Source organism: Stegostoma tigrinum, chromosome 27 (assembly GCF_030684315.1).
Source record: "Stegostoma tigrinum isolate sSteTig4 chromosome 27, sSteTig4.hap1, whole genome shotgun sequence".
NCBI lineage: Eukaryota > Metazoa > Chordata > Chondrichthyes > Orectolobiformes > Stegostomatidae > Stegostoma > Stegostoma tigrinum.
In genome coordinates, this window is record NC_081380.1 from 24,548,651 (window position 1) to 24,574,346 (window position 25,696).

Genomic DNA, 25,696 nt, shown 5'->3' on the forward strand with positions numbered 1-25,696 from the left:
AACGTCAGCTTTTGTGCTCCTGAGATGCTGCTTGGCCTGCTGTGTTCATCCAGCCTCACATTTTATTATCTTGAAAAGTAGTGCTGTTGACTTTTTGTACAGAGCTAATGTTCTAAATAATTGCATCAGAACGTGAAGGTGCTCCTAGATTTTGATTGTTGCTTTTATTTAGGGAGATAATAAACTATTTGTAAAAGTATTAAAAATTAAGTATTTTGCATAAATGATCTAACAGTCATATCATCTAATTGGTCATGTGTTACACATTTTCTCTAAAAGCCAGAATTGTCTAATTACTTGTAAGTAATCATAATCTGTTGAATAGGATGGGCCCTACATCACTGCCGAAGAAGCTGTTGCCATCTACACCACCACTGTGCATTGGTTAGAGAGCAGACGTTTCTCCCCAATTCCTTTCCCTCCTCTTTCTTACAAACACGATACAAAGCTTTTGATTCTGGCTCTAGAAAGATTAAAAGAAGCTTACAGGTAAATATAATTACTTGTAATTGAAATTGCAAATTTAAATAGTTAAGACCATTAATGTCACACTTTACTTAATTTTACATGCCGTCAAGAAAATTAAAACTAAGCCATTTTAAAAGAAATAAATGTTATTCTTTCATTTCGTGCACTTTATTCAGTGTGAAATCAAGGCTAAACCAGTCACAGAGAGAAGAATTGGGTCTAATCGAACAAGCCTATGATAACCCTCATGAGGCTTTATCCAGGATTAAACGACACTTACTTACTCAGAGAGCTTTCAAAGAGGTTTGTAGGGATATTATAAATTTCAACACTGTACCTACCCAATTCTAAACATTTGTATTGACATCTTGTAACAACATTAAATTATGACCTAAGACTTAGTAATTTTTATAATGTTGGAATGATTTTATGTTTTAAACATTTCTTCTCTGAAAGGTTGGTATTGAGTTTATGGATTTGTACAGCCACTTGGTACCTGTTTATGACGTTGAACCATTGGAGAAGATCACTGATGCTTACCTTGATCAGTACTTGTGGTATGAAGCTGACAAGCGACGGCTATTCCCTCCATGGATTAAGCCAGCTGATACAGAGCCTCCTCCATCTCTTGTATACAAGTGGTGCCAGGGTATGTTAATATTACATGTTAGAACTGTCTTTTGCAGATTATAGACTGCATCATTTAAGCATTTGTTAAATTTAATTTTATGGACAAGAGCAGAACAAATGTATCCCAACTGATAAAAGTATTTTTGTCAAATTATCTGGCACTGCATAAGGGTATTTTTGCAATTTTGTGACTTACTGATACAGCGAAGATCTAGTGCAAACATCTGTTCTTGCTGCAAATTTAACTTGCTCAGAAATGCAAAGCATAGCTGTTTAGTTACCACACACGCAAAAGTTCCGACTTATTTTTAGAAATCTACATATTCCTTGTCGAACAAGGAGATTTGGCTGATGTTAAGATTTATTATTATATAATGGTTTCTTAACACAGGCATCAACAATCTTCAGGATGTATGGGAGACAGCTGATGGTGAATGCAATGTCATGTTAGAGTCACGATTTGAGAAGATGTATGAGAAAATTGACTTGACTTTGCTGAACAGATTGCTGCGTCTAATTGTGGATCACAACATTGCTGATTACATGACAGCCAAGAACAACGTTGTCATCAATTACAAGGTATGCATATTTTCTGATTTGATCAGGAATTTCAGACAGCATCAAATATGGCCTGATGTTCACTGTCAAAATTATACAAGTGTAGAATTCTTACAATAGTTCAGTGGAATAGAATTTCTTAAAATATTGTTAGTTGTTGAAATTAAAAATGTAAGAATACAAAAGGCTCTATATAATGGAATGCATTTTTGAAAATGCACTATTTCAAAACTTGATGGCTCTAAAATAAGTGATAGGGTGTTCAACCTGTCGGTCTGGCTATGATATTATCATAGGAAGTTTACAGCACCAAAAAAAGTCTGTTTGATGCAATGTGCTTTTGCAAGAACAACATGGCTAGTCCTGCTTTTCCATCCTTCTCTCCGTAGTCCTACCATATTTCTCTTTTCAAAAAATTATTATTCCATTTTGAAAATCATACTTGACCCTGCCTCTGCTAAACTCTTATAAGTGTCCTTAACACTGACTATGTAAATAGAATCTTCCTGTTATGTCATTTTCAGTTCTTTTGTCACTCCCTTTAAGGTGATATCTTGTTCTTACTCCTATGATTAGGAGAAGTGTCTCCCCAACTACTCAGTCCAGATTCTTCACGATTTTGAATACCTCAGACATCATCTTGAATTGCTCTAAACAGAAGTGTCTCATTTACTTGGATTCGTCCAGAAGCCCTCAGCATCTTGTATTCCAGTCTCCACTCTTCTCCCCTCATAATATTAAGAAATAGCTGAAAGCACGGGACACTACAAAGGCTTCTGGTGCTGACAACATTTTAGCAATAGTACTGAAGTACCTGGTGCTCCAGAAATTGCCGTGTCCCTTGTCAAGCTGTTTCAGTACAGCTACAACAATGGCAGTGTGTAAAATTACCCAGGTATGACCTACCTGTCAAAGCAAGACAGATCCAAGCAGCTATTTGTCACCTGATCAGCCTCTTAGTCATCAGCAAAGTTATGGAAGGAATGGTCCTCAGTGCCATCAGGCAGCACTTGCTTAGAACCACACCTAATCTATTATAGTTTTGGTCCAAACAAGAGCAAAAAAATTGAACTCGACGGTGGGATGAGAGTGACTTCCATTGATATCATGGTAACTTTTGACCTTAAAAAAGACAGGAATCTTTGGGGGTAAGGAGAAAAAAACTTGCCACTCTTTGGAATCATATCTGGCACAAAATAGTTGGGGTTGATGGATGTCACTGCGTTAATACCTCAACCATTTTCAGCTGCTTTATTGATGACCTTACATTCAACATAACGTCAGAAATGGGGATGTTTACTGGGAAGTAAATAATGTTCAGCACTGTTGTGACTCTTCAGATACTGAAGCAGTTCATGTCCATATGCAGCATGGCTTGGATAGTCTGCATGTTTGCGCTGCTAAACGGCAAGTAACATTGGCACCACAAAAGTGTTCAAACTAAGATCATTTCAAACAAGAGGAATGTAACTGTCTCACCCTTGACATCATTGGCATTACCATTGCAAAATTCCCATCTATCTGAATATTGCCTTTGACCAGAACGAGATTTGGACAAGGTATATAAATACTGTGGCTACAAGATTCAGTCAGAAGCTAGAATTTCTGCAGCAAGTAACTGACCTCCTAATTCTCCAAAGCCTGTCCCCAGTCTGCAAGGTACAAATCGGGTGTGTGATGGAAAACCCCCTACTTGCCTTGATGGTTGCAACTGCTGACAATACCTGAAGCTCAGCACCACCAAGTCAAAGCAGTTCACTTGAATACCACCTGTTAAATGCAGTAATCTGGATGAGGCTAAATCAATGATTTACAAAGATTCACCACAACCTGTTGATTTTGTATTCTGTCTGTTTATTAGGCACAGGAGTTCATTTGCTTTCTTGCCAATTTGATTAACGCTGCGTAGCTTTGTAGTACTGTTTTCTTGAAATCTTGTTGCATTGAGACTGTAGCTGTGTTATTGTAGAGTTTGTAGAAATTGCAGTGATGTGGGGCTTACTGAGGTTTGCAATTGGGAATATTCCAAGAATTAGGCAGTAGTCATGTTTACAGTTAGTTCAAATATCTTCTGAAATGGAGTGCGTTATTGATGGTAATGTTTTGTTATTGTAGCTTCAGTAGTGTTTTGGAATGTTTGGACTTACTCTTTTCCTTTATATAATAGGACATGAACCACACCAATTCCTACGGCATTATCCGAGGGCTCCAGTTTGCATCCTTCATTGTCCAGTACTATGGGCTTGTGCTGGACCTGCTTGTTTTGGGTCTCCACAGAGCCAGTGAAATGGCTGGCCCACCACAAATGCCAAATGATTTTCTGAGTTACCAGGATGTAGCCACAGAAGTTGCTCATCCTGTCCGACTTTTTTGCAGATATATTGAGCGTATCCACATTTTTTTCAGGTAAGAAAATATTTCCTTAACCTTGACAAATAATCTATAAAATTGCACCCATTCAGCATCATTGCTGAGCTAGCCAAAATGGTGATTTGCCTTCTCCACCATCCATAAAATGCAGCATTTCTTGGTACACAATGGCTGTTAATTTCAAGCTCAGTTACATAAGCTTCTGACATTGTTGCTAATTGCAAAATAATTTTGCAACATTAACTTTGTTTTTGGGATATTTAATTTTAAAAGTACTTTTTGTATTATGTCCTCCACATATTACCCTTCTCTTGAAAGAGCGGTCTCCTGCTGGTTTAGTGGTCCACATCTTGTTCAGTGCTGCATCTAAATTGTCTTCCTTCGTGTGCACGTTTTGGCAGTGGGTGTGAATGTACCTTTTAGGTTCTGAGGCAATCTTTTTCTCCCACTGAATATCCACACAAACTTTGCCACAGGTCATTTACAACAATTAATTGTTGATCTGTGAGAGATCTTCTGCCCTTAAAGAGCTGCCTTGCTTTGTCAAAAGCACCCCAGTTGCTTCTGTTCAATACAAATCGGAAATTAACGTAATGATTACAGCACAGAAGAATGCCATTTTTCCCATTTTATCTGTGTTAGCTCTCCAAATGAGCCACTCCTCTGGTGCCATTTTCCTACCTTTCCCTAGGACCCTGCACGTTGTACTTTTTCACATAACTGTCTTGTTCCTGTTTGAATATTTTGACTAAACGCACCTTTACCCATATTCTAAGTACCATGTTCTATGTAATTTGATCAGGGCAGTAAACTTATATGGTATGGGTTCTCTCAATGAAAATGAAAGCTAGGATCTTCTAACCTGGATGGCTAAGTTATACCTTAGGCTGCCAGAGAGCTGATCCGCAAATATGTCTTTTCAAGTGCATATAATAAAATCTTTCAATGTTTAGGTTTACAGCTGATGAAGCCAGAGACTTGATTCAGCGCTATCTTACAGAACACCCTGATCCAAACAATGAGAACATTGTGGGATACAATAACAAGAAGTGTTGGCCTAGAGATGCACGTATGAGGCTTATGAAACATGATGTCAACCTGTAAGTGTCACAAGTGTTACCCCATTGCTGACTATTGGAACATTTACCTGCTGGTTGCCTTTGTTTGATTTATGCTACATGTAATCTGACATTTGCCCTCACCCTCAACCTAAATTTAATTTTTACCCAAACATTGCAACCACTGTCAGATTCTACACCATAGCTCTCAGAAATATATGCGTTGCATAATAGTGTGCGTAGATGATCTGGATAAGCTGAAATTCATTTCTGCATGATCTTTTTAATTACAGTTCCACAGATTGGTTTTAAATGGCAGCTTGATGACATTAATGCCCTGAGTCAGAGTGTTGTGAATTCGAGTACTGTTCCGAAGCTTGAATGCATAAACTGACACTTCATTTCAACTTCAATAAAGGATGCGTCATTTGAATAAGATGTTAATGCAATGTCTCCCTGAACAGAGAAGCAGAAGAGTCTTCCCAACATGCTACCTAAATGCCAATCCTTTACCTTCTCCTTCCTGTCTCCAAATTTTCTAACTTTTAGTCAGCAGGGACGTTGCTCCACTGAGATCAGGAACAGAATCTTTCTAAACATTAAACTTCAAGATGTACTGCTGTCTCTCAATGAAGTTGATTATGCAACTGTCTAAATTAGTGTGTTAGCATTGCACGTGAAGAATTTTTAAGATAGATATTGATAAGCTTTGTCAACAATAGGAAATGACTAAGGGATTGTGTACAAAAATTTTCTAATTTAGAAACAACAATTTATTAATTCATTGTGCTTCCCAGCTCTGTTATAATTGATTGAGAATGTTAGTAATGTCTCACAACTCAGCAGCACAGATTTTTGGAAGGAGCAGGACCTACCTGAATGGACACTAATAATCTTCTAAGCTAAGCATAGGAATCTATGGAATTTAAAAATGGTTATAAATGTTTATATTTGTTTACATTTGGTCAAAATCTTAAATGAACTGCCAGAAGATGTGAGCAAAAGCTTAAACCACTTAACACAATTTATTCTTTAGTTTGGTGCTGTTACTGAAAGATTGTTCGTTCATGCTTGAATCCTGTGTTTTTCAGTTGCTGATATTGCTGTCTTTCTTGTAGCGGTCGAGCAGTGTTTTGGGACATTAAAAATCGACTCCCTAGGTCTGTTACCACTATTCAGTGGGAGAACAGTTTTGTGTCTGTGTACAGCAAAGACAATCCCAACCTGCTATTCAACATGTCTGGTTTTGAGTGCCGCATTCTTCCTAAATGTCGTACTAGCTATGAAGAATTCACTCACAAAGATGGAGTCTGGAACTTACAAAATGAGGTACAAACTTTGCAGTAATTATTTTTGTAATAATATTAATTTTCTGTAACTAATAGGAGGCACATTTGTAATCTGAGCTGTTGCACTGTCATTCGACCTTCAGTATCACACGTTTGAAGAAAAATTATGATTATTTCTACTATATGCAATTGATAATCAGAAATCAGGAGAGCAGTTGGGGAGAATGTGGCTCTTAATATTGAAAAGTATAGTATAGTTGAAAGCCAAGAAATCCGGTACAATAAACACAAGTAGCAGTTTGTTTGAATTCCCCAAATATTAGTTGCATTTTAAAAATGAAGTGAGAATTGACTCCTTCAGCCCACAGAGAGAATGATGGCCTCTTCCTGTGTCCAAACTAGAATTTATCTTTCCAACCACTATCCTAAAAACAGAGCAACCTTTTATTAATGTATTGCTGTTTGTGGAATTTTACAACATGTAAATTGGATATTAACAAGAATGGCTATGCTTTTAAGAGGTGCTATACAACTGTTTTTTTTCCCTAATTTGTATTGCAGGTTACCAAAGAGCGCACAGCTCAGTGCTTCCTCCGAGTGGATGATGAATCCATGCAGCGATTCCATAACAGAGTACGTCAGATCCTCATGGCATCTGGCTCCACAACTTTCACTAAGGTATGTTTCTTGTATTGACATTGCATTAAACATTCTTGTTTAAAATCGTAACATGAAATGTTGACTGTGTTTGAACTATAGCTTTAATAAATTTGCTTAAGCTTAGAATGGATGTAACTTGAGTCAGAAAGTTTTGAAAATTACCCTTTTATTGAAAGTTAAGTGTCAGGACCACTTGAAAGTCCAAACTGGGATTAGCTCGGAAAGTTTAGCTGCCAGTGTTAATTCCCCTACATCCAGAATGTTCTGAAAATGCCTCCAGTTTGGATTTGAAATCATAAATTTCGGAGAGTTCCAAGTTGCTTGCCTTGATAGTTACCCAGAAATTGTCAACAGATAAAAAGCACGTGTAGCACCTAAGTAACTATATAACTGACTGACAACCTTGTCCCGTTTGATGTTGCAAAAGAGGGATGTGTCTTGTCAAAAGATTTTCCGTGCAATTCTCAACTAGGATTCTTGTGCTTGGTGAGTTCTGCAGGATCTTCCATTAGAAGAACTGCTGAAGAGGAAAAAAAATGCAATTAGCTCTTAACTTCTGGATTGGACATTTGGGGCAATATTTCTCTGGGCCTATTGTGTTGAGGGACAAATATATACCATCTATAACAAAAAAGGTGTAGGATTTAAACAATAGGATATAGTAATCTGAGGTTAATCGCAAAAAGTTTTAAGCCATCGGGTTTAAGGGCTTCGAGGTGTATATGGATAAAGTGGGAATGCAGCATTGAAATAGGCTATCAGCCATGATTGTCAACTGTGAATGGTGGTACGGGCTCAAAGGGCTGAAAAGCCTAGTCCTGCTCTTGGTTTCTGTGTGTTTGAATAATCTATATAATAATCTTTGTGCTTATTTAGATTGTGAATAAGTGGAACACTGCTCTGATTGGCTTGATGACCTATTTCCGTGAAGCAGTGGTTAACACGCAGGAGTTATTAGACCTGTTGGTGAAATGTGAAAACAAGATCCAGACACGTATTAAGATTGGTTTGAACTCCAAGATGCCAAGTCGTTTCCCACCTGTGGTGTTTTACACACCTAAGGAGCTGGGTGGTCTTGGCATGCTATCAATGGGTCACGTTCTCATCCCACAATCTGACTTAAGGTACTGTCAAAAATCCATTTCCTTTTCATTGATTTTGAGCAATGTATTTCAAACAGGTGTGGTGTAACAGTTCACAAAAGAATGTGTACATGTGAATACATGGTGCAAGTCTCTTTAAGAACATAATGTTGACATTTTCCTTGTAACTTAAAATAAAGAGATCTTCCATTTTAAGTTAAGTTGTAATTTAAGCACAAAGCTTTTGCATGTTTTATTAGGTGGTCCAAGCAGACAGATGTGGGTATCACTCATTTTCGTTCAGGTATGAGCCATGAAGAGGACCAATTGATTCCTAATCTTTATCGTTACATTCAGCCTTGGGAGAGTGAGTTCATTGATTCACAGAGAGTATGGGCAGAATATGCGCTGAAGCGACAAGAAGCTATTGCACAAAATAGGTCAGTTCTGTCATTTTTTTAAACAATAATAGTTATAGGATTCTCATGTTAGTTTGGTTGGTTGACAGACTATTTCTAATTTTAGGCGTCTAACTTTGGAAGATCTGGAGGACTCCTGGGATAGAGGTATTCCACGCATTAACACATTGTTCCAGAAGGACAGGCACACGCTAGCTTATGATAAGGGTTGGAGAGTGAGAACTGATTTTAAACAGTACCAGGTATGACTTAAAGAGAAATGTTTTTGTATTCACCCATGCATCAAGTGACCACTTCTTTAGCTACTCTAACTTCTGGATTGCCATCTTAATGGCTTGCAGCCCTTCCTCAGTGCTGTTTTCAAAGCCGGACATTTGTGCAGAAGGTGCACAAAGTCAGTTATTTTAAAATGAAGGTTTACCACCCTGTGGCACAACATGGAAATTAAGAGTGAGAGTATACCGTTTAGGCGTCGGGGTCTGCTAAGCCATTTAGTAAAGTAATGTCTGCTTTGATTGTAACTTCAACTGTTCATTCGCATCTGCCCATGACAACCTTTTATCCTGTTGCTTAAAAATAATCTATCCACCTTCACCTTAAAAATAGTCAAGATTCTGCTTCAGCTATTATTTGAGGAAGGAAAGAGCTAAGAGAAACACTTAGAGTTGACCATTTAAGAGAGATTTTGGATCTGTTGAGTGTCCATTTGGGTACCCTCAGGGGAATGTCCTTCCAATATTGAAATAGTCTGCCCAGTTTGCATCAAAACCTGGATAGTATTTAGACTGGGTTGCTAAATGCTACACTTGCATTGAACCATCTCTGATGAGAGAATCTTTTAACTATCTTGCCTTATCATGCAATGACCATAACAATCATTGAATCCACTACTGTCAACATGCTGAAGTTGCCATTGACCAGAAACTGAACTGGGACCAGCTATGTAAACATTCGACTACAGACCAGAGGGTGAGAATTCTGTGGCAAGGAACTCAACTCCGGGTTCCTGTAACCCCGTCGCCCACAACAAAGCATAAGTCTACAAGTTGGGTAGTTTCACGGGATACTCCCCATTTGCGTGGATGAGTGCAGCTGTGCTGAAGAAACTCAACACTCCAGGACAGACAGGCCACTTGATGTACCCCATTAAGCAGGCAAAACATTTGTGCTGTCTGCTACTAACAAAACAATAGCAGTATTGCATACCATTGTCTACAAGATGGGATTGCAGCAGCTAATCAAGACTCCTTCTAAAGCAAATTCCAAATCCACAACTTTTACCTCCTGAAAGGACAGGGCTATCAGATGCACATGAGCATCATAACCTGCAGCTCCCTTTCAAGCCAAATCCTATGCTGGCTTGGGACCTGTTATCATTGTTTTGTCACTGTCACTCAGTTGAAATCTTGGAACTCCCTTTCTAAGTGCATTTTGATGTATCTATGGCACATGGGCTGTAGCAGTTAGGAGGGTAGCTCACTGTACTGAGGGCTTTGACAAATGGGCAAGAAATTCTGGTCTAGCCTACAAACCCCAAAATCCATGAATTAATTCCTTTTTATTTTAGTTATTCTGAGATGAATGCAATATGCGGTGTGATGATAAGCTTATCTTATAGAATTTGCACGTTGATGTTTTGTTTCTAATTTTTGTTCCCATGTCTTGTATGCACACAGCAATACCTACATGTCTGTAACCAAGTACTGTAATTAGTTTGACCCAGCCATGGATGGTATTATTTCAGTTTTGGAGAAATAAATCTCAAATGTTGGAGTTGGGCATTAACTTAAAATTTATATCTGGGATTTGGGCTTATGTAAGAAGCTTATAACCCTATTTGTTGTTAGGCATGGAATTGGCAAATTATAGCAGACAGTGTATTAATGGTAAAGAAAATGTGTTCTATCCCTCTGCTATTAAATTGTTGAAGGATATGTGTAGCTAACACATTTTATTGTTCCCAGGTGTTAAAGCAGAATCCATTCTGGTGGACCCATCAGAGACATGATGGCAAATTGTGGAATTTGAACAACTACCGTACTGACATGATCCAAGCGCTAGGTGGTGTTGAAGGCATTCTGGAGCACACACTCTTCAAGGGAACTTATTTTCCAACATGGGAAGGCCTGTTCTGGTATGTCGTTTATTTTCAAAAACCAGCACAATATAGATTTAATGTATATATTGAGGACATCCTATTAGATGTATGTAAATTTGACCTGTTTCTGATCGTTTGATCTTTATGTAACTCTGAGAAAAGAACACCTGCATAAATGTCTGTTTTCTGCTTGCCATCAGATGCTTAATTTTTGGTTATCAGCAAGAGGTTTTCAAATGTTTCTGAAATTCTGTCCTTACAGGGAGAAAGCAAGTGGCTTTGAGGAATCCATGAAGTGGAAAAAGCTGACTAATGCCCAACGATCTGGTTTGAATCAGATCCCCAACAGAAGATTCACACTTTGGTGGTCACCAACTATCAACAGAGCTAATGTAAGTTTGTGAATTAATCATAAGTTAATTTACAAAGTGAATTGTCAAAAATGATCTAAAGATGTTTTTTCCACCCTCAGGTTTATGTAGGTTTCCAGGTGCAGTTAGATCTGACAGGAATTTTCATGCATGGCAAAATCCCTACTCTCAAGATTTCTTTGATCCAGATCTTCAGAGCCCATTTGTGGCAGAAGATTCATGAGAGCATTGTTATGGACTTGTGTCAGGTCAGTGTTGAGCTACTGTTTTATTTTCTGAAGACTTTTCTGTTGTTTTATGGTAGGTGTAGACATTAAAACTCTGCAATGAGGGGAAATCAATTTATAAAAGATTAATGTGCATGGAAAGAGATGAAATGAGCAGTTTAATCTTCAGAATCATGTAAAGAGCGCCGATTGTCTTGCATGTAGTCTTTTGAGAATTGCTGTGTCAGCAAATTAGATTTCAAATGAAAGATTTTGTTTGTAGGTCTTTGATCAAGAGTTGGATGCGTTAGAGATTGAGACTGTGCAGAAAGAAACTATTCACCCCAGGAAATCTTATAAGATGAATTCGTCCTGTGCCGATATTCTGCTGTTTGCTTCATACAAATGGAATGTTTCCAGACCATCGTTACTTGCTGACTCGAAGTATGTCTGTCCTACCATTTTGTCAGAGAATAGTAGCTCTAATATATGATATACATTTGAACTATTTTCATCTTCATAACATTTCTGTTAATTATTTTAAAAATCAAGTTTCATTTTTTATGTTTCCATTTTGAATCATATAGTACATACTAATCAGATTTCTCTTTTGATTTTAAAAGAGATGTGATGGATAGCACTACTACTCAAAAATACTGGATAGATATTCAGTTGCGATGGGGTGACTATGATTCTCATGATATTGAGAGATATGCCAGAGCTAAGTTTTTGGACTACACAACAGATAATATGAGTATCTACCCTTCGCCTACTGGTGTATTGATTGCTATTGATCTGGCCTATAATTTGCATAGGTAAGTATACTGATAGGCTTGGAACCAGTCCTGCTGAATTCATAATTTACTCCAGTAAACAAATGTAATTCTTTCATTTTGCTCATTATAACTTGGTAGCTCCAACACCACTTATACGGTCTTCATTTTTTTGATGCAAAAAGAATCTTCAAAAGGAATGTGAGCAGCTGCTTCCAGTATACACTTAGCATATACTGCCTGTATCATTTTTTAATTAGCTGCACCAAATTGCAACAAGTACTAAATTAATCAGATCTTAAATGGGAGGGAGCTTTCTGTCCAGTTTCTCCTACAACCTCTTTGAAAACTTTCTGATATTACTCTTACTTGACTTTGCAGTGCTTATGGTAACTGGTTTCCGGGTGCCAAGCCATTGATCCAGCAGGCTATGGCAAAGATCATGAAGGCTAACCCTGCCTTGTATGTGCTGAGAGAGCGTATTCGAAAAGGTTTACAGCTATATTCTTCCGAGCCAACTGAACCTTACCTATCCTCACAAAATTATGGTGAACTGTTTTCCAACCAAATCATTTGGTTTGTAGATGATACAAACGTGTATCGTGTCACCATTCATAAGGTAAAAAATACTAATGATAACATTTTATTAAAGCTTCTAATAGCTATGTTTGACAAATTAATTCAGGCTGTACAGTGCAATTCTAGAACCTGAAACATCTTTCTAATGAAAATTGAGTTAATCTGTTCCTAATTGTTAATTGCGTTGCTTCTGTTGTACTATTACATATAACTGAATCTGCCATCAATATGTTCTTTCCTTAGACATTCGAAGGCAACTTGACAACAAAGCCAATAAACGGAGCCATTTTTATATTCAACCCCAGGACAGGACAGCTGTTCCTTAAAATTATCCACACTTCGGTTTGGGCTGGGCAGAAACGGTTGGGCCAGGTAATTTTCAGATGCAATTTTGCCCCAATCTGTGCCAACCAAAAGCATCGACAACAAAAAATATTATTTCGATCATATACATTTTAATGCTTTAGTTTAACTTTGAAAATAGTGTTGTAATGTCAATTATGTTTTGGTCCCATTTGATCAAGAAGGGAAACATTGTTTTTATTCAATTTTGTAATGGTATTGTAAAAATTTTGCAAACTAACCACTATTGGTATAAGTGTAAAATCTTGTTTATGTAAAAATATTCAGATACTAATCTGTGTTGGAGCTATTACTTAAAACCCTAATTTTTATGTTCTGAATGTGTTAATAATAATCAGTTCTTTTTGTATTCAGCTGGCAAAATGGAAAACTGCTGAAGAAGTGGCTGCCTTGATCCGATCGCTTCCAGTTGAAGAGCAGCCTAAACAGATCATTGTTACAAGGAAGGGCATGTTAGATCCATTGGAAGTAAGTAAACTTTGTTTGAACATAGATGGTAGCTTGCTTTAAAATTGAAGTAGAATAGAAATCAGAAGTTTGTAATGAGCTGCATTTAGAGCTAATACTTAAAATGAGGGCCAAACTAAAGGTTGCCAGAGATAATGGGAACTGCAGATGCTGAAGAATCCAAGATAATAAAGTGTGAAGCTGGATGAACACAGCAGGCCAAGCAGCATCTCAGGAGCATGCTCCTGAGATGCTGCTTGGCCTGCTGTGTTCATCCAGCTTCACACTTTATTATCTAAAGGTTGCCATGCTGTTTTCAAACCTGAACAGTGTACATAAATTGAGCTCTTGTGAAAAGATCTTTGTGAATTAAATAGCTATGTCTATGGCCATTACGACACTTAGGTGGAGCTCTGGGTGATGGTGGGCACGTGTCTAAAACTGGAGCATTTCTTTTTCTCATCCAGCAGCAAAGTGCCATTTATCAAACAAGTCATCTAATCCTTGATATAACAAGGTGGATGAACACAGCAGGCCAAGAACATCAAAATAATCTAATCCATCTCTACCTTAAAAATATTCAAGATTCTGCTTCAGCCATTATTTGAGGAAGGGAAGAGCTAAGAGAAACACTTAGAGTTGACCATTTAAGACAGATTTTGCATCTGCTGAGTGTCCATTTGGGTACCCTCGGGAATGTCCTTCCGATATTGAAATAGTCTGCCCAGTTTGCATCAAAACCTGGATAGTATTTAGACTGGGTTGCTAAATGCTACACTTGCATTGAACCATCCCTGATGAGAGAATCTTTTAACTATCTTGCCTTATCATGCAATGACCATAACAATCATTTGAATCCACTACTGTCAACATGCTGAAGTTGCCATTGACCAGAAACTGAACTGGGACCAGCTATGTAAACATTCGACTACAGACCAGAGGGTGAGAATTCTGTGGCAAGGAACTCATCGGAGTCACACGAGCTGTCAGAAGTAGTAAGAATGTTGTGGATACCCCACACTCATGAGCAGACAGCCCGCTGAAAGACAGTACTATTTGCAAATCTAAATACTTTTCGTCTAATGCATTTCTTATCATGCTGTGGCTTTTTGTTCTTTATCAGTTGTGATAGCAGTTTCCTTGTAACAAGGGTTTCGTAGTATTAAAAATGCTAATTGCAACTACACACAGAAATAGCTCATAGCAGACATTTTAACTGCAGTATCCTAACCTCCTGCATTGGGAACACACAGTGTGAAATTAAATACAAGTTGTTTGATGCCATCAGCCTGATTGTGTGATACTTTAGGCAAGAGGAGTCCAAGAAACCTATAGATTATGTACTCCTTAACCTTAACGGAACATGTCACATTCTGTTGGAAACAGTTTTTGTATTTTTAAATAATTTAGAAAAACCTGGGTAGCCATGTTTCTACTCTGTCAAAATTTAATTTTTAAATGGGCATTTTTATTTGTTTTAGGTTCATTTGCTGGATTTCCCTAACATTGTGATCAAAGGATCTGAGCTGCAGTTGCCTTTCCAGGCTTGTCTGAAAGTGGAGAAGTTTGGTGATCTGATTTTAAAGGCAACTGAGCCCCAGATGGTGTTATTTAACTTATATGATGATTGGTTGAAGACCATTTCCTCCTATACTGTAAGTAAAATAATGCTTTTTTTTGATGGGCAGTGAAATCAATATGTAAGTCGGTCTTAATGGCTCTCACTTGTGTTGACCCCGTCTTCCTATTCCAAAGTAATCTGTTGCACATTACAACTTGTACTAGGGAATTAAAATGTCCTCCAAGCCTGAAACTACTTTTTAGTATCATTCTATATTGACCATAGTTAATGTATGCGGAGGCAAGCGGATTGGGTTAGGAGATATGGATAAAGCAAGAATAATTTCTTAATTCTTTCAGCCATAGAGATCATAAGTAAAATTTACAAATCCACGGAATTTTGTAAACTATAGTATGTAGGTATGTTGAGATCTTCTAACCTTGTCCTCTGAGCCTCTGTTTAAACAAACAATAACTCACTGCAACACCCCGGGGCTGAGCAAAAATGAAGAGGACTACCTGTACAGTCTTTGCGAACAGTAGTTATCCTAACAGCTTCATCTGCTTATGTCTGGCAACCAAACAACACCAAGAAGACACTATATGACTCAACACACTGGCCACCCTACCCTATGTTAGAAACATATAAGACCTGACTACAGGACTCCTACGACCTCTTAAATAAAGATGGCACACAAACCAACAGCCTCGCTTTGCCAGTTACACTCAAAGACGAAAGACACCGTACCCATAATGCGCAGGACAAATGTGATAAATAAAATACCGCGCAACAACTGCGAGAACCATTACATAGGACAGAGGGGCAGGAAAGCCACCATCAGGATACATGAACACCAATTCACAGCAAATGGCATGACCAACTCTCCCTAGTTTCAATACGTTTCAATGTAGAAGGACGTCACTTTAATTGGGGCAAAGTTACAGTACTAGGTCAAGGAAAATAAAGACAAACATGAGAATTCCTGGACGCCTAGTTTTCAACCACTGAAGCAATTAACAAACGTTGAAATAGACCCCATCCACATACCACTATGGTACAAAACTAGAAACAAGACTGCTGACCATGACAGGCTGGAACAACAGCACTCAACAGAGGCTACAGAGCACTGACAGTGTCACGTCGAAGGGAGACAAAACATTTGCACGAAAAGCAGTCAGCTCAGCGAAGCAACCAACAGCTTTTACAAGTCTACCTATTAGCATCTTAAGTCAAGCGTACATTCTTGATTGTTTTAATGTAGATATTAATCCTGCTTTTGCTTGAAGGGAAGAAATGCTTTAAGTCTATATTTTTCTTCTGCATTACTTGACTGTTCATCGGTTCCCCACTATGCATTTAGGTTCAGTTAATTAGATTGAATGGAAGATGGCTGTCTAGGATTCTGAAAACTTGTGATTCTTCTTAATGAACAAAGGCCTCAATTACATTAGCAGCATTTATATAATTGGTTTAGCATTACATATCCATATCTTGAATGTCTTGCCTATTGGCACTGACATAGTATTACCTTTATTTGCGTCTTTCCCAGACATCTTCCTGGCATATTCTTCAATGCTGAGCTTCCTCTCTCACACCTAGTACAAAGGCATTGTTCTTGTCCACCTGTACGATATTACTACTTCATATCTCTGTTAAATCTTGAGGCAAAAGTATTCGCATGGTTGGCCACCATTACACTTGATTTTGAGCCCTGCACCCTGTATTTTTTCAATAGCTTGCCATAAGAACATCATTATTTTCTGTAAATATCACTCTTGTGTCACTTACCCTGCTCTTCCTCTCAGAAGGTCGCATGGATTCATCTCATTCGAATTGAGTGTCCTTCAGCACCTTCCAATTTGCATATTTTAGCAGAGCTATTGAAATGTACCAGAAATTGATGGTTAAGCTGCTATTTTGGTAAGCCGAACTAAATAAACAGCTCCTGTGGCACCTTTAACTGCAGCTACTATAAAAGAGAATAAGGAGACCTGTTTTATTTATCTAAATGGATTATCTGATTAATGAGAAAACACATTCCCTTACTAAAATTCATATGATGGTGTTTAATTACCTGATGTAAAGTGCAAACTTCATGATCATTAAAGCGTGTTCTGTCAACTTAACCACAGAGGGACATTGATTGTACATCTGGACGAGTCCAAGCTTAATAACTGCCATATGATTATACAGGTACTGGTTCTGATTTGGATAGTTTACTATCACAGAACTTCGGGAGCTCAAAATGGAAAAGTTTACTTTTTAAAGAACTAATGCTGAAAAAGGAAAATGGACAGCTTGTGGAGAGAAATTGGGGCATAAATACAAATGTAATTGTTAAGTAGTAAGACTTGAGAGAGTATTATGAATGGTATACAAACATTGCAGAGTTTTTGACAGAATAGTGATTGCCATGCCTTTCTTCTGTGGAAATGACATTTCTAATTTGGTGACAATGTGGTGAATGCCACGCAAACAATATCAGTTGGGAAGCCTGAAGAATCTAGACACTTCTACTGATGCAAAACATTTACTGTAGTACATTTTCGAAAACCAACATGTAAACTTTTCCCATACTGGTGTGTTTGTAGGCATTCTCTCGTCTGATTTTAATTCTTCGAGCACTACATGTGAACAACGATCGTGCAAAAGTCATCCTGAAACCGGACAAAACCACGATAACAGAACCTCATCACATCTGGCCAACTCTGACTGATGAAGAATGGATAAAAGTGGAAGTGCAGTTGAAGGACCTTATTCTAGCTGACTATGGCAAGAAAAACAAGTGAGTAACTATGGCAGCACAAGTGGAAGAGAACCTTCCTATTGTTTTGCAGCATGTGTTTTTGTAGCTTATTGAAATCACAGCAGACTTTGATGTTAATGCTTGTGTTTTGAAGCTTCACAAAATGATTATTCTTTAAATTGATTGGTGAATTTACAGTATCAGTGGTCTGTCTGGATGATATTTTAGAATTTTCAAGATCAGTTGCAATCAAACTTGGTTATTGACTAAACTGTTTGTGTTCTATATTATTTCCAGTGATAGCAACCAGTTCTTACTAATTATGAGCCATGTTGTATTTAAATTTCTCTGTTTTGTATTCAAGTGTAAATGTGGCATCTTTGACTCAGTCTGAGATTCGTGACATTATTTTGGGTATGGAGATCTCAGCACCTTCACAACAGAGGCAACAAATTGCTGAAATTGAAAAGCAAACCAAAGAGCAATCTCAACTGACAGCCACCCAGACACGCACTGTAAACAAGCACGGTGATGAAATCATCACTTCAACAACCAGTAACTATGAGACCCAAACCTTCTCATCCAAAACTGAGTGGAGAGTCAGGTATTTTTTTTTAGCATTAATGTATGGAGTAAACTATAAAGTTAAACTTGGAATGTAACTTACAACCCGTTTACTGATGAACTTGTTTTGCAGTCATCGAAGTGATTTGAGAATGATAACTCTAGTATTCCTGAGTTTATTGAAAATTAACTAAGTTTACAAGTCATCATCTGAAATAATGAAGTACAATACCCTTTCGAGATTTTAGGTTGCGATATCGCCCCCACCGCCTCCCTGTTTTGAAGTTTCATATAAAGTGTCATGAGAAAGAGGCACTCAAGATTAGAAAATGCAGATAACTTAGTTTTAAGATAACGGTGTAGAACCAGGAATGAATGAGCCATTGTCTTAAGTGTAACTTGCAGAATTTTATGACTTCTGAAGGTGATTTTTTTGGGGGGCAAACCAAACCAGATTTTGTGGTGTGTAAATATAGATAACATTGGCGGGTCTACCCACAATTGAAAGTACTTGTGGCATAATATTTGTAAAACTCCTCCCTCACCACAAATAATTGTTTTATATATTACAAATATAATTTTAAAGATGTTGGAATAAACAATGTTATTGTATATCTCTGCCCTTTGCATTTGTTGCCTATTTGCATAGGTAATACACTTCATTGACTGACTAGGTGAGGTGGTTGCTAAAGTCTTGTAGTTTAAACCATAAAATGTATCTCATTGCTGTATCTCATATGATAATAGACTAAAACAACAAAAGAACATTTGTCCATATCACAGATTACAGTTTAAGGTGTTTTGGGCATCTCTGGCTGGACCAGCATTTATTACCCAGAGGACATTTAAGAATCAACCGCATTGCTCTGGGTTGGGAGTCATTTGTCAGCCAGACCAAGTAAGGATAGCAGTTTTTTTTTTCCCCCCTGATGGATGTTCATGAACCAGGTGGGTTTTTAGAACAGTTGACAAGATTGTCACCATTAGGTGAGCTTCTTAATTCCAGACATTACTGATTTTAAGTTTCACCATCTTCCACAGTGACAGTCGAATTCATGTCCCCCAGAACATGGGGTTCTGAATTATTGGTCCAGTGACATTTCTGCTGTCAGCTCCCCCCCCACCCCTTACCATTCCAGCTACTGCTAAGGTAACCACATGCATCAAGTTCACCAGTAGCTATAAATGTAGAAGACCATGATGTCTTTTTAGTAATATTGAAAAATACAGTTTGTAAATATTGGGAATAAACATTTAAAACATGAGATAGTGTTTGGAGATTTGGGTGAGGTAATGCATTATCTTTCCAGTAGGTGTAATGTGCAAGATCTGACTTAGAACTGTATCACAAAGTCCAAGAACCCCCTTTCTAACCACACTGTGTGTACCTACCCTCCAAGAACTGCAGTAATTCAAGAAGGCAATTCAATACTACTACTTCAGGGGCAGTTACAGATGGCCATAAATGCTGGCCTAGCCAGCAATGCCCACATCCTGTGAATGAATTTTAAAATGTGAAATGATGTAAGCTATCAAGTGAATTGAAGAGGCTAATATATAAAAACTTAGTATAGCTTGGTATAATCCGATCTTTAACTTTCGAACCGATGTTATATAATTGCGACGGACAGAACTACTCAATTGAAAATTTCTGCAGTCACAGGATTACTGAATGGTAGATCAGCTCATGCTCCCTGACATTTGTTTTCTTTATCCTGCACAGAGCAATATCTGCTGCCAATCTTCATCTACGTACCAATCACATCTATGTTTCCTCTGATGACATCAAAGAGACTGGTTATACTTACATTCTGCCAAAGAATGTGCTGAAGAAGTTTATTTGTATTTCAGATTTGAGAGCACAGGTAAACTCCCTTTATAGATCCAGCAATTGATGCATTCTCCTAATTATCCTTGAACTAAATGGCTTGCTGGGCCATTTCTGAGGACACTTAAAGATTCAACCATATTGCTGTTGGCCTGGAGACACACACAAGGCAACTGGCTGACGACAACGGTTTCCTTTCCCAAAGGGCATTAGTATACCACATAGGTTTCTACAACATCATTTGTTTTCTGGTTATCATTACTGAGACTAGCTTACAATTCCACATTTCATTAATTTCCAAATAGTGCAGCAGCCACGCATTAGCCTGGACTTCTGGATTACTAGTCCAGTTACATTACCATTGCACCCATCTCCCTAACAAAATAGAGGTCTCTTAATAATTTCTTGAAAAATGATTTGAAGCATGTAAGTTCACCAATTTATACCACAGTCTACAGCCTTAGAAAGTATAGACAGCATGAGCTTGGAATGTTTCTGGCTTTCAGTCCTTTGAACTATCACTTTGAATTGTGTTGATTGAAAATTAGTTTTTTTTCTTAAAACGCTTTAACTAGTATGAAAGGGAATTTAACTTAAATCCAAAGCTGAGAACCACTACTTTACTAAGTTTAATGTTAAGGGTTACTAACCACCTGTAATAACCATAACAAGGAATGAATAACATTTACATGTTCTGGATGTAAGTTTGCTCACTGAGCTGGAAGGTTCGTTTTCAGACATTGCATCACCATTCTAGGTAACATCATCAGTAAGCCTCCGGTGAAGCGCTGGTGTTATGTTCTGCTTTCTAATTGGTTGGAACCGGAACTCCATCAACAAAACACGTTGATTAGGAGCCCATCTACCACCCTCTGAAAAAAAACAGGAAATGACATCACCAACCCAAGGAAACCTAAACACACAAATAGAAAGCGGAACATAACACCATCGCTTCACCGGAGGCTCACTGATGATGTTACCTAGAATGGTGACGCAACGTCTGAAAACGAACCTTCCAGCTCAGCGAGCACACTTACGTCCAGAACCTCAACCTGAGCTGCAAATCTTCTCAAGACTCGCTAACATTTACATGTGACAAGATTTTAGTTTAGGAAATTTTCCAACTCTCAAATCATGATGTGTGGCTCTGCATATTACCAAACAAAACATTGCATTGATAATATCAATTAATTAAATCCAAAAGATGTTAAACTTTTAGATATTCTCATATTTAAAACTTATTGCATTACCAGAATAGAAACTTCAGTTTTCTTTCCATTTCCCTGGAAGCAATGACTCACTCTTAGAGTGCACACTGTTGCCTTTCATCCAGGACTAAATGGTTTAGTCAACACAAAGCACTGTATCTAAAGTCCAATCCTAACAAGTGTGCAGTTCACCTCAGTTCACTTGAATAGTGGTTAGAATTTGGATATGGGTTCTTTTTCTCATGTCCTCTCAATCCTTAGTTTGGAAATATGGGTGTTAGCTATGGTATTGTCACCTGTGACTAAATGAGTTATCTACTGCCCAATGAAGAGAGTTGGTTGTTTTTACATTTGGCCTAAATATGAATGTTTATAGAGTGCAGTTAGAAACTGTTTATGCTAGAGTTTATTAAATAATTATATGCTACTCATTATTATATGGATGAGGAAAGTTTCGTTGAAGTATTGATTTGGAATTTGTGTAGTTTGCATTTGTCAAATATTTTCATACAAGATCCAAGTTTCACCTGAAAGCTATATTGAAAATTCGGTTGATTATGGCTGAATGGACTGTAGTAAAAATGTTTCCTTCAATAGATTGCAGGATATCTGTATGGTGTTAGTCCTCCAGATAACCCTCAAGTGAAGGAAATCAGGTGTATTGTGATGGTGCCACAATGGGGAACCCATCAGACTGTGCATTTGCCTAACCAGCTGCCACAACATGAATATCTGAAGGTACAGATTCTTCTTGGTTTATAAATGTAATGGAAATGATTTGGTCACCATGAATTCTGTATACTTCCACTAATTAATTTGTAATATATTATGAACATTAATTCATTTTCCTGAAATGTGCAGGATTTTAACCGTGGAGAAGTACATTTTAAGTAATTGGTTGTTCAGTTTGTTTTTAATTGTATTAGAGGCAGCAATATATATTTAAACATATTCTACCTTTTAGGAGTCTTTCTTGATAATGCATTTTGTTCATGTAAATATTAATATGAAATTGTTCCTTTTAGGAAATGGAACCTCTTGGTTGGATTCACACTCAACCCAATGAGTCTCCTCAGTTGTCACCTCAAGATGTCACCACCCATGCTAAAATAATGGCTGATAATCCATCTTGGGATGGAGAAAAGACTATCATCATAACATGCAGGTAAAAAGACAGGCTGATCATGGTCAACTTAAATGTCATGGCACATAGAGGTAGGATTTCTTGTGTGTCTAGATTCACAACTTGCAATTGACAAGCAAATAGAATTTGGCAACAGAGCTTCTCAATTGTGCCTCACAAGGAATTCTTTTCTATAATATTCTACAGCGATTAGTCTTTACCAGAACAAAAATTTTTAAATTATTTCTTTCAAATATCCCTTTATTATATGCAATGATGTAGAAATTAGCAAATTTGTTGGCATTTTCTGTATTATTTGAAGTGACTCAAATGGGTGAAACTTCTTATTTTCACAACTTGATCAGTTAGAGCAGAGTGCTTTTATGTACTTAAATTGTTAATTTTCTTTATGAACGAAGTTATATTATTAAAAGTTGTGTTGTATAACAATAATAATTAAAAAAATGCCAAAAATGTATTGAATTCTCTTATTCATAACTAAGTAAACTTAACACTTGCACTGGCATAGTATTTACATTTTAACTAATTACAAACTCAGACTAAATATTACACTTCTGTTTTCACTTTTAAAAGTTTATTTTAAGTCCAGTTTTTGAGTTTAGATGGAATTCCTAAGATGCAGCAAAATGTGAAGAGTTAGTACTTAACAGTCAAATATTAGTAAAGCTCAACAATACACGAAGATTGGTAAAGGACTGAGAGAACTTGTCAGTGAAAAGGTTAGAATGTAAGATGACGATGACGGTTTGAGAACACACCCCATGCATTTATCTGGTAGGTGATATATAGTTTATATTTTATCAGCTTTACTCCAGGTTCATGCACACTGACAGCATACAAGCTTACTCCAAGTGGATATGAGTGGGGAAGACAGAACACAGACAAAGGAAACAATCCTAAGGGATACCTGCCTTCCCACTATGAACGAGTTCAGATGTTGTTATCAGATAGATTCCTTGGCTTCTTCATGGTCCCTGGCCAGAGTTCCTGGAATTACAACTTCATGGGTAAGAATATTTTTATCCTTTTTTGAATATACGAGTTGCATTGCACCAGTCTTATTATATGCTGCTTGGCAACTGTACCAAATTCAAACCCAATATAATAACATCAGTCTTTGTTTTCATGTTGTCGTAATGACTAAAAAGAACACTCATAAGTCAAGCCTTTCTGCCTATTGTCTTCTCTAATATGAGGATATGGTGCCATAGACCGCACCATTTACTTATACTTAATGTGGCAATGTTGAACTTGAACTAGCGAGCCTGGAGAGATGTGTGTGAGCAAAGTACTCAGCAATGTTCAGTCCGATCCTCTTATATATGCGTTTCCAGGGAAGATCATTGATCATAAGCAATAGAGTTAAGTCTCTAATCTGTCTTTGTCTGCTAACTTGCTGTATATCTGAGTACCAAACTTGGGTTTCAACTGGGAATTAAACAAAGTTTCCTGCTTTAGTTGGTTTACATTTTCTCACCAAGACTCTTGTTTTTATTATGCTATTGAGACTTGTTTCCTAGGATCCCCAAACCCACTTTGTTTGTGGGAAGCTCAAATGCTTTTTATAAAGCATATAAGTTGAAATAAACCTGTTTAGAATGAGTAGACCAAAGCCTGTTTGCCTTTTCATTTCTTTTACATTCTCCCCACTGAGAGAAAACAATGATTTTCCCGTGCAGTTCCTCACCTAGAGTTCCCTTCAGTTTGTATTGCTCTTGTCCTTTCCACCCGACACCACCCCTGCCAGACTTCCTGTGCATAGTGTCCCCTGGTTGAAAGAGCAACAGTATGAGGTGGGGCTGGCATCTGAGGAATCCCATATATATGTAGGGTATGGATGCTGAGCTGTAATTCAAATAATTTAGGTTTACGTGGTGCTTTTATCTGTTGTTCAAGGAAAACAGTGTTTAATGTACACATTTAACAAATTGTACCTCAAACGACCTTAATGCACACCTTATTCAAAGGATGCATTTTATCATAACCACTGATTAGACCTGCATAACACAATTATTTTTCACTTTTAGGACATTTTTGAGCTTGTCAGTTCCAAGTGTATTAATAAAAAGAAAACTATGTAAAACATGTTGAGAAGCTGTAGTAAGTTTTGGTGCTTTATGATTCCTTCTTTTACTTCTGTTAGAAGATATAATTGTTAAAATCTGCCAGCATGTAGTTGGCATCATAAGTTGATCGAGCCTGATACATACTCTACTGTAAATTTGAAAGAATCAAAACAGTACCGTTAAGTGTAGAAGTTTTAACAAATGTAACTTTTGTCTAGACCACTGAGTACCAGGTGAAATTATTTTTCAATTTTGACACTTCTTCAAGCAGTCTCCTAGATTAAATGTTTTAACTTTTTCATTAGGTGTTCGCCATGATCCCAACATGAAATATGAGCTGCATTTGGCCAACCCTAAAGAGTTCTACCATGAAGTTCACAGACCATCTCATTTCTTGAATTTTGCTTCGCTTCAAGAGGGGGAGATCTACAATGCAGACAGGGAGGACATGTACTCTTAGAAAATCAGGAGAAATTTACAATGGAACTTCTGTACTGTTGATATTCAACAAATGAATATAAGTTCAGTTTATGGTCTCTGATAAATTCCGGATTTTGTTTGTAGACTGTGTTAACACCAAATTTTGTGATATCTGTGAAATATAGTAGCTTTATGTTTAAAAATTGCCTGAAACTATACTCTATCCATGAGCTGAAAGTTTTAAATGTGCTAGTATATCTGTAATTTTCTGATATGCAGTGATGTCTACACTGTAGAAGAAATTAAAGCTTACATAATTTTTTTTAACTGACAGTGGAATTTGTTTTGAAGGGTTCAGAATTCAATAAAGTGGTGAACATATTATGAATGTTACTGGCTGGGAAGTGACCCTCAAAATATGATGGTTGTGCCTGTTCTGAAATGCGCAGTCACTTCTGCTAGATTTGGCTGCTGGTAGAAAATGTGATTATCCGTAGAGTAGTATATTATCCAATTGTCAAGATGATGAAGGTCCTGTTTGAAAAATTGTAACATATTTAAGTTAAGCCTATTTTCTAAATAGATTACTTTTGAGAGACTGAAGCAGTCCCTGTCTTCAAAAAAGCAAAACTTGGACATCAAAACATGTGACTGATTTAGCTGCATAAAGACTCATTACAAAAACTCATCAGTTCCTGGGAATTGCAGCAACTAACTTGGCTCCTAAATCCCCCAAAGTCTGCCGGCCATTCAAAAGGCACACGTCATGTATGTGGTGGAATAAGCTA

The 25,696-nt window shown here is 37.4% G+C and overlaps 1 protein-coding gene across 1 annotated transcript in view; it reads left to right on the forward strand.

Annotated features, from left to right (window-relative positions):
• The window catches only part of prpf8 (pre-mRNA processing factor 8), a 51,280-nt gene extending 26,045 nt beyond the window's left edge, over positions 1 to 25,235 (forward strand). Inside the window, exons 16-42 of the mRNA XM_048556916.2 lie at positions 326 to 489; positions 645 to 771; positions 925 to 1,117; positions 1,490 to 1,677; positions 3,824 to 4,062; positions 4,980 to 5,126; positions 6,203 to 6,413; positions 6,935 to 7,051; positions 7,910 to 8,157; positions 8,376 to 8,555; positions 8,641 to 8,776; positions 10,499 to 10,668; positions 10,895 to 11,024; positions 11,105 to 11,251; positions 11,493 to 11,653; positions 11,833 to 12,024; positions 12,364 to 12,601; positions 12,805 to 12,933; positions 13,279 to 13,392; positions 14,853 to 15,026; positions 17,524 to 17,717; positions 18,043 to 18,282; positions 19,966 to 20,107; positions 21,876 to 22,016; positions 22,304 to 22,443; positions 23,227 to 23,429; positions 24,794 to 25,235. Of these exons, the coding sequence (XP_048412873.1) occupies positions 326 to 489; positions 645 to 771; positions 925 to 1,117; positions 1,490 to 1,677; positions 3,824 to 4,062; positions 4,980 to 5,126; positions 6,203 to 6,413; positions 6,935 to 7,051; positions 7,910 to 8,157; positions 8,376 to 8,555; positions 8,641 to 8,776; positions 10,499 to 10,668; positions 10,895 to 11,024; positions 11,105 to 11,251; positions 11,493 to 11,653; positions 11,833 to 12,024; positions 12,364 to 12,601; positions 12,805 to 12,933; positions 13,279 to 13,392; positions 14,853 to 15,026; positions 17,524 to 17,717; positions 18,043 to 18,282; positions 19,966 to 20,107; positions 21,876 to 22,016; positions 22,304 to 22,443; positions 23,227 to 23,429; positions 24,794 to 24,948 (4,620 nt within the window). The 3' untranslated portion in view covers positions 24,949 to 25,235. The remainder of the gene's footprint in view (positions 1 to 325; positions 490 to 644; positions 772 to 924; positions 1,118 to 1,489; positions 1,678 to 3,823; positions 4,063 to 4,979; positions 5,127 to 6,202; positions 6,414 to 6,934; positions 7,052 to 7,909; positions 8,158 to 8,375; positions 8,556 to 8,640; positions 8,777 to 10,498; positions 10,669 to 10,894; positions 11,025 to 11,104; positions 11,252 to 11,492; positions 11,654 to 11,832; positions 12,025 to 12,363; positions 12,602 to 12,804; positions 12,934 to 13,278; positions 13,393 to 14,852; positions 15,027 to 17,523; positions 17,718 to 18,042; positions 18,283 to 19,965; positions 20,108 to 21,875; positions 22,017 to 22,303; positions 22,444 to 23,226; positions 23,430 to 24,793) is intronic.
• Positions 25,236 to 25,696: the final 461 nt, after the last annotated feature.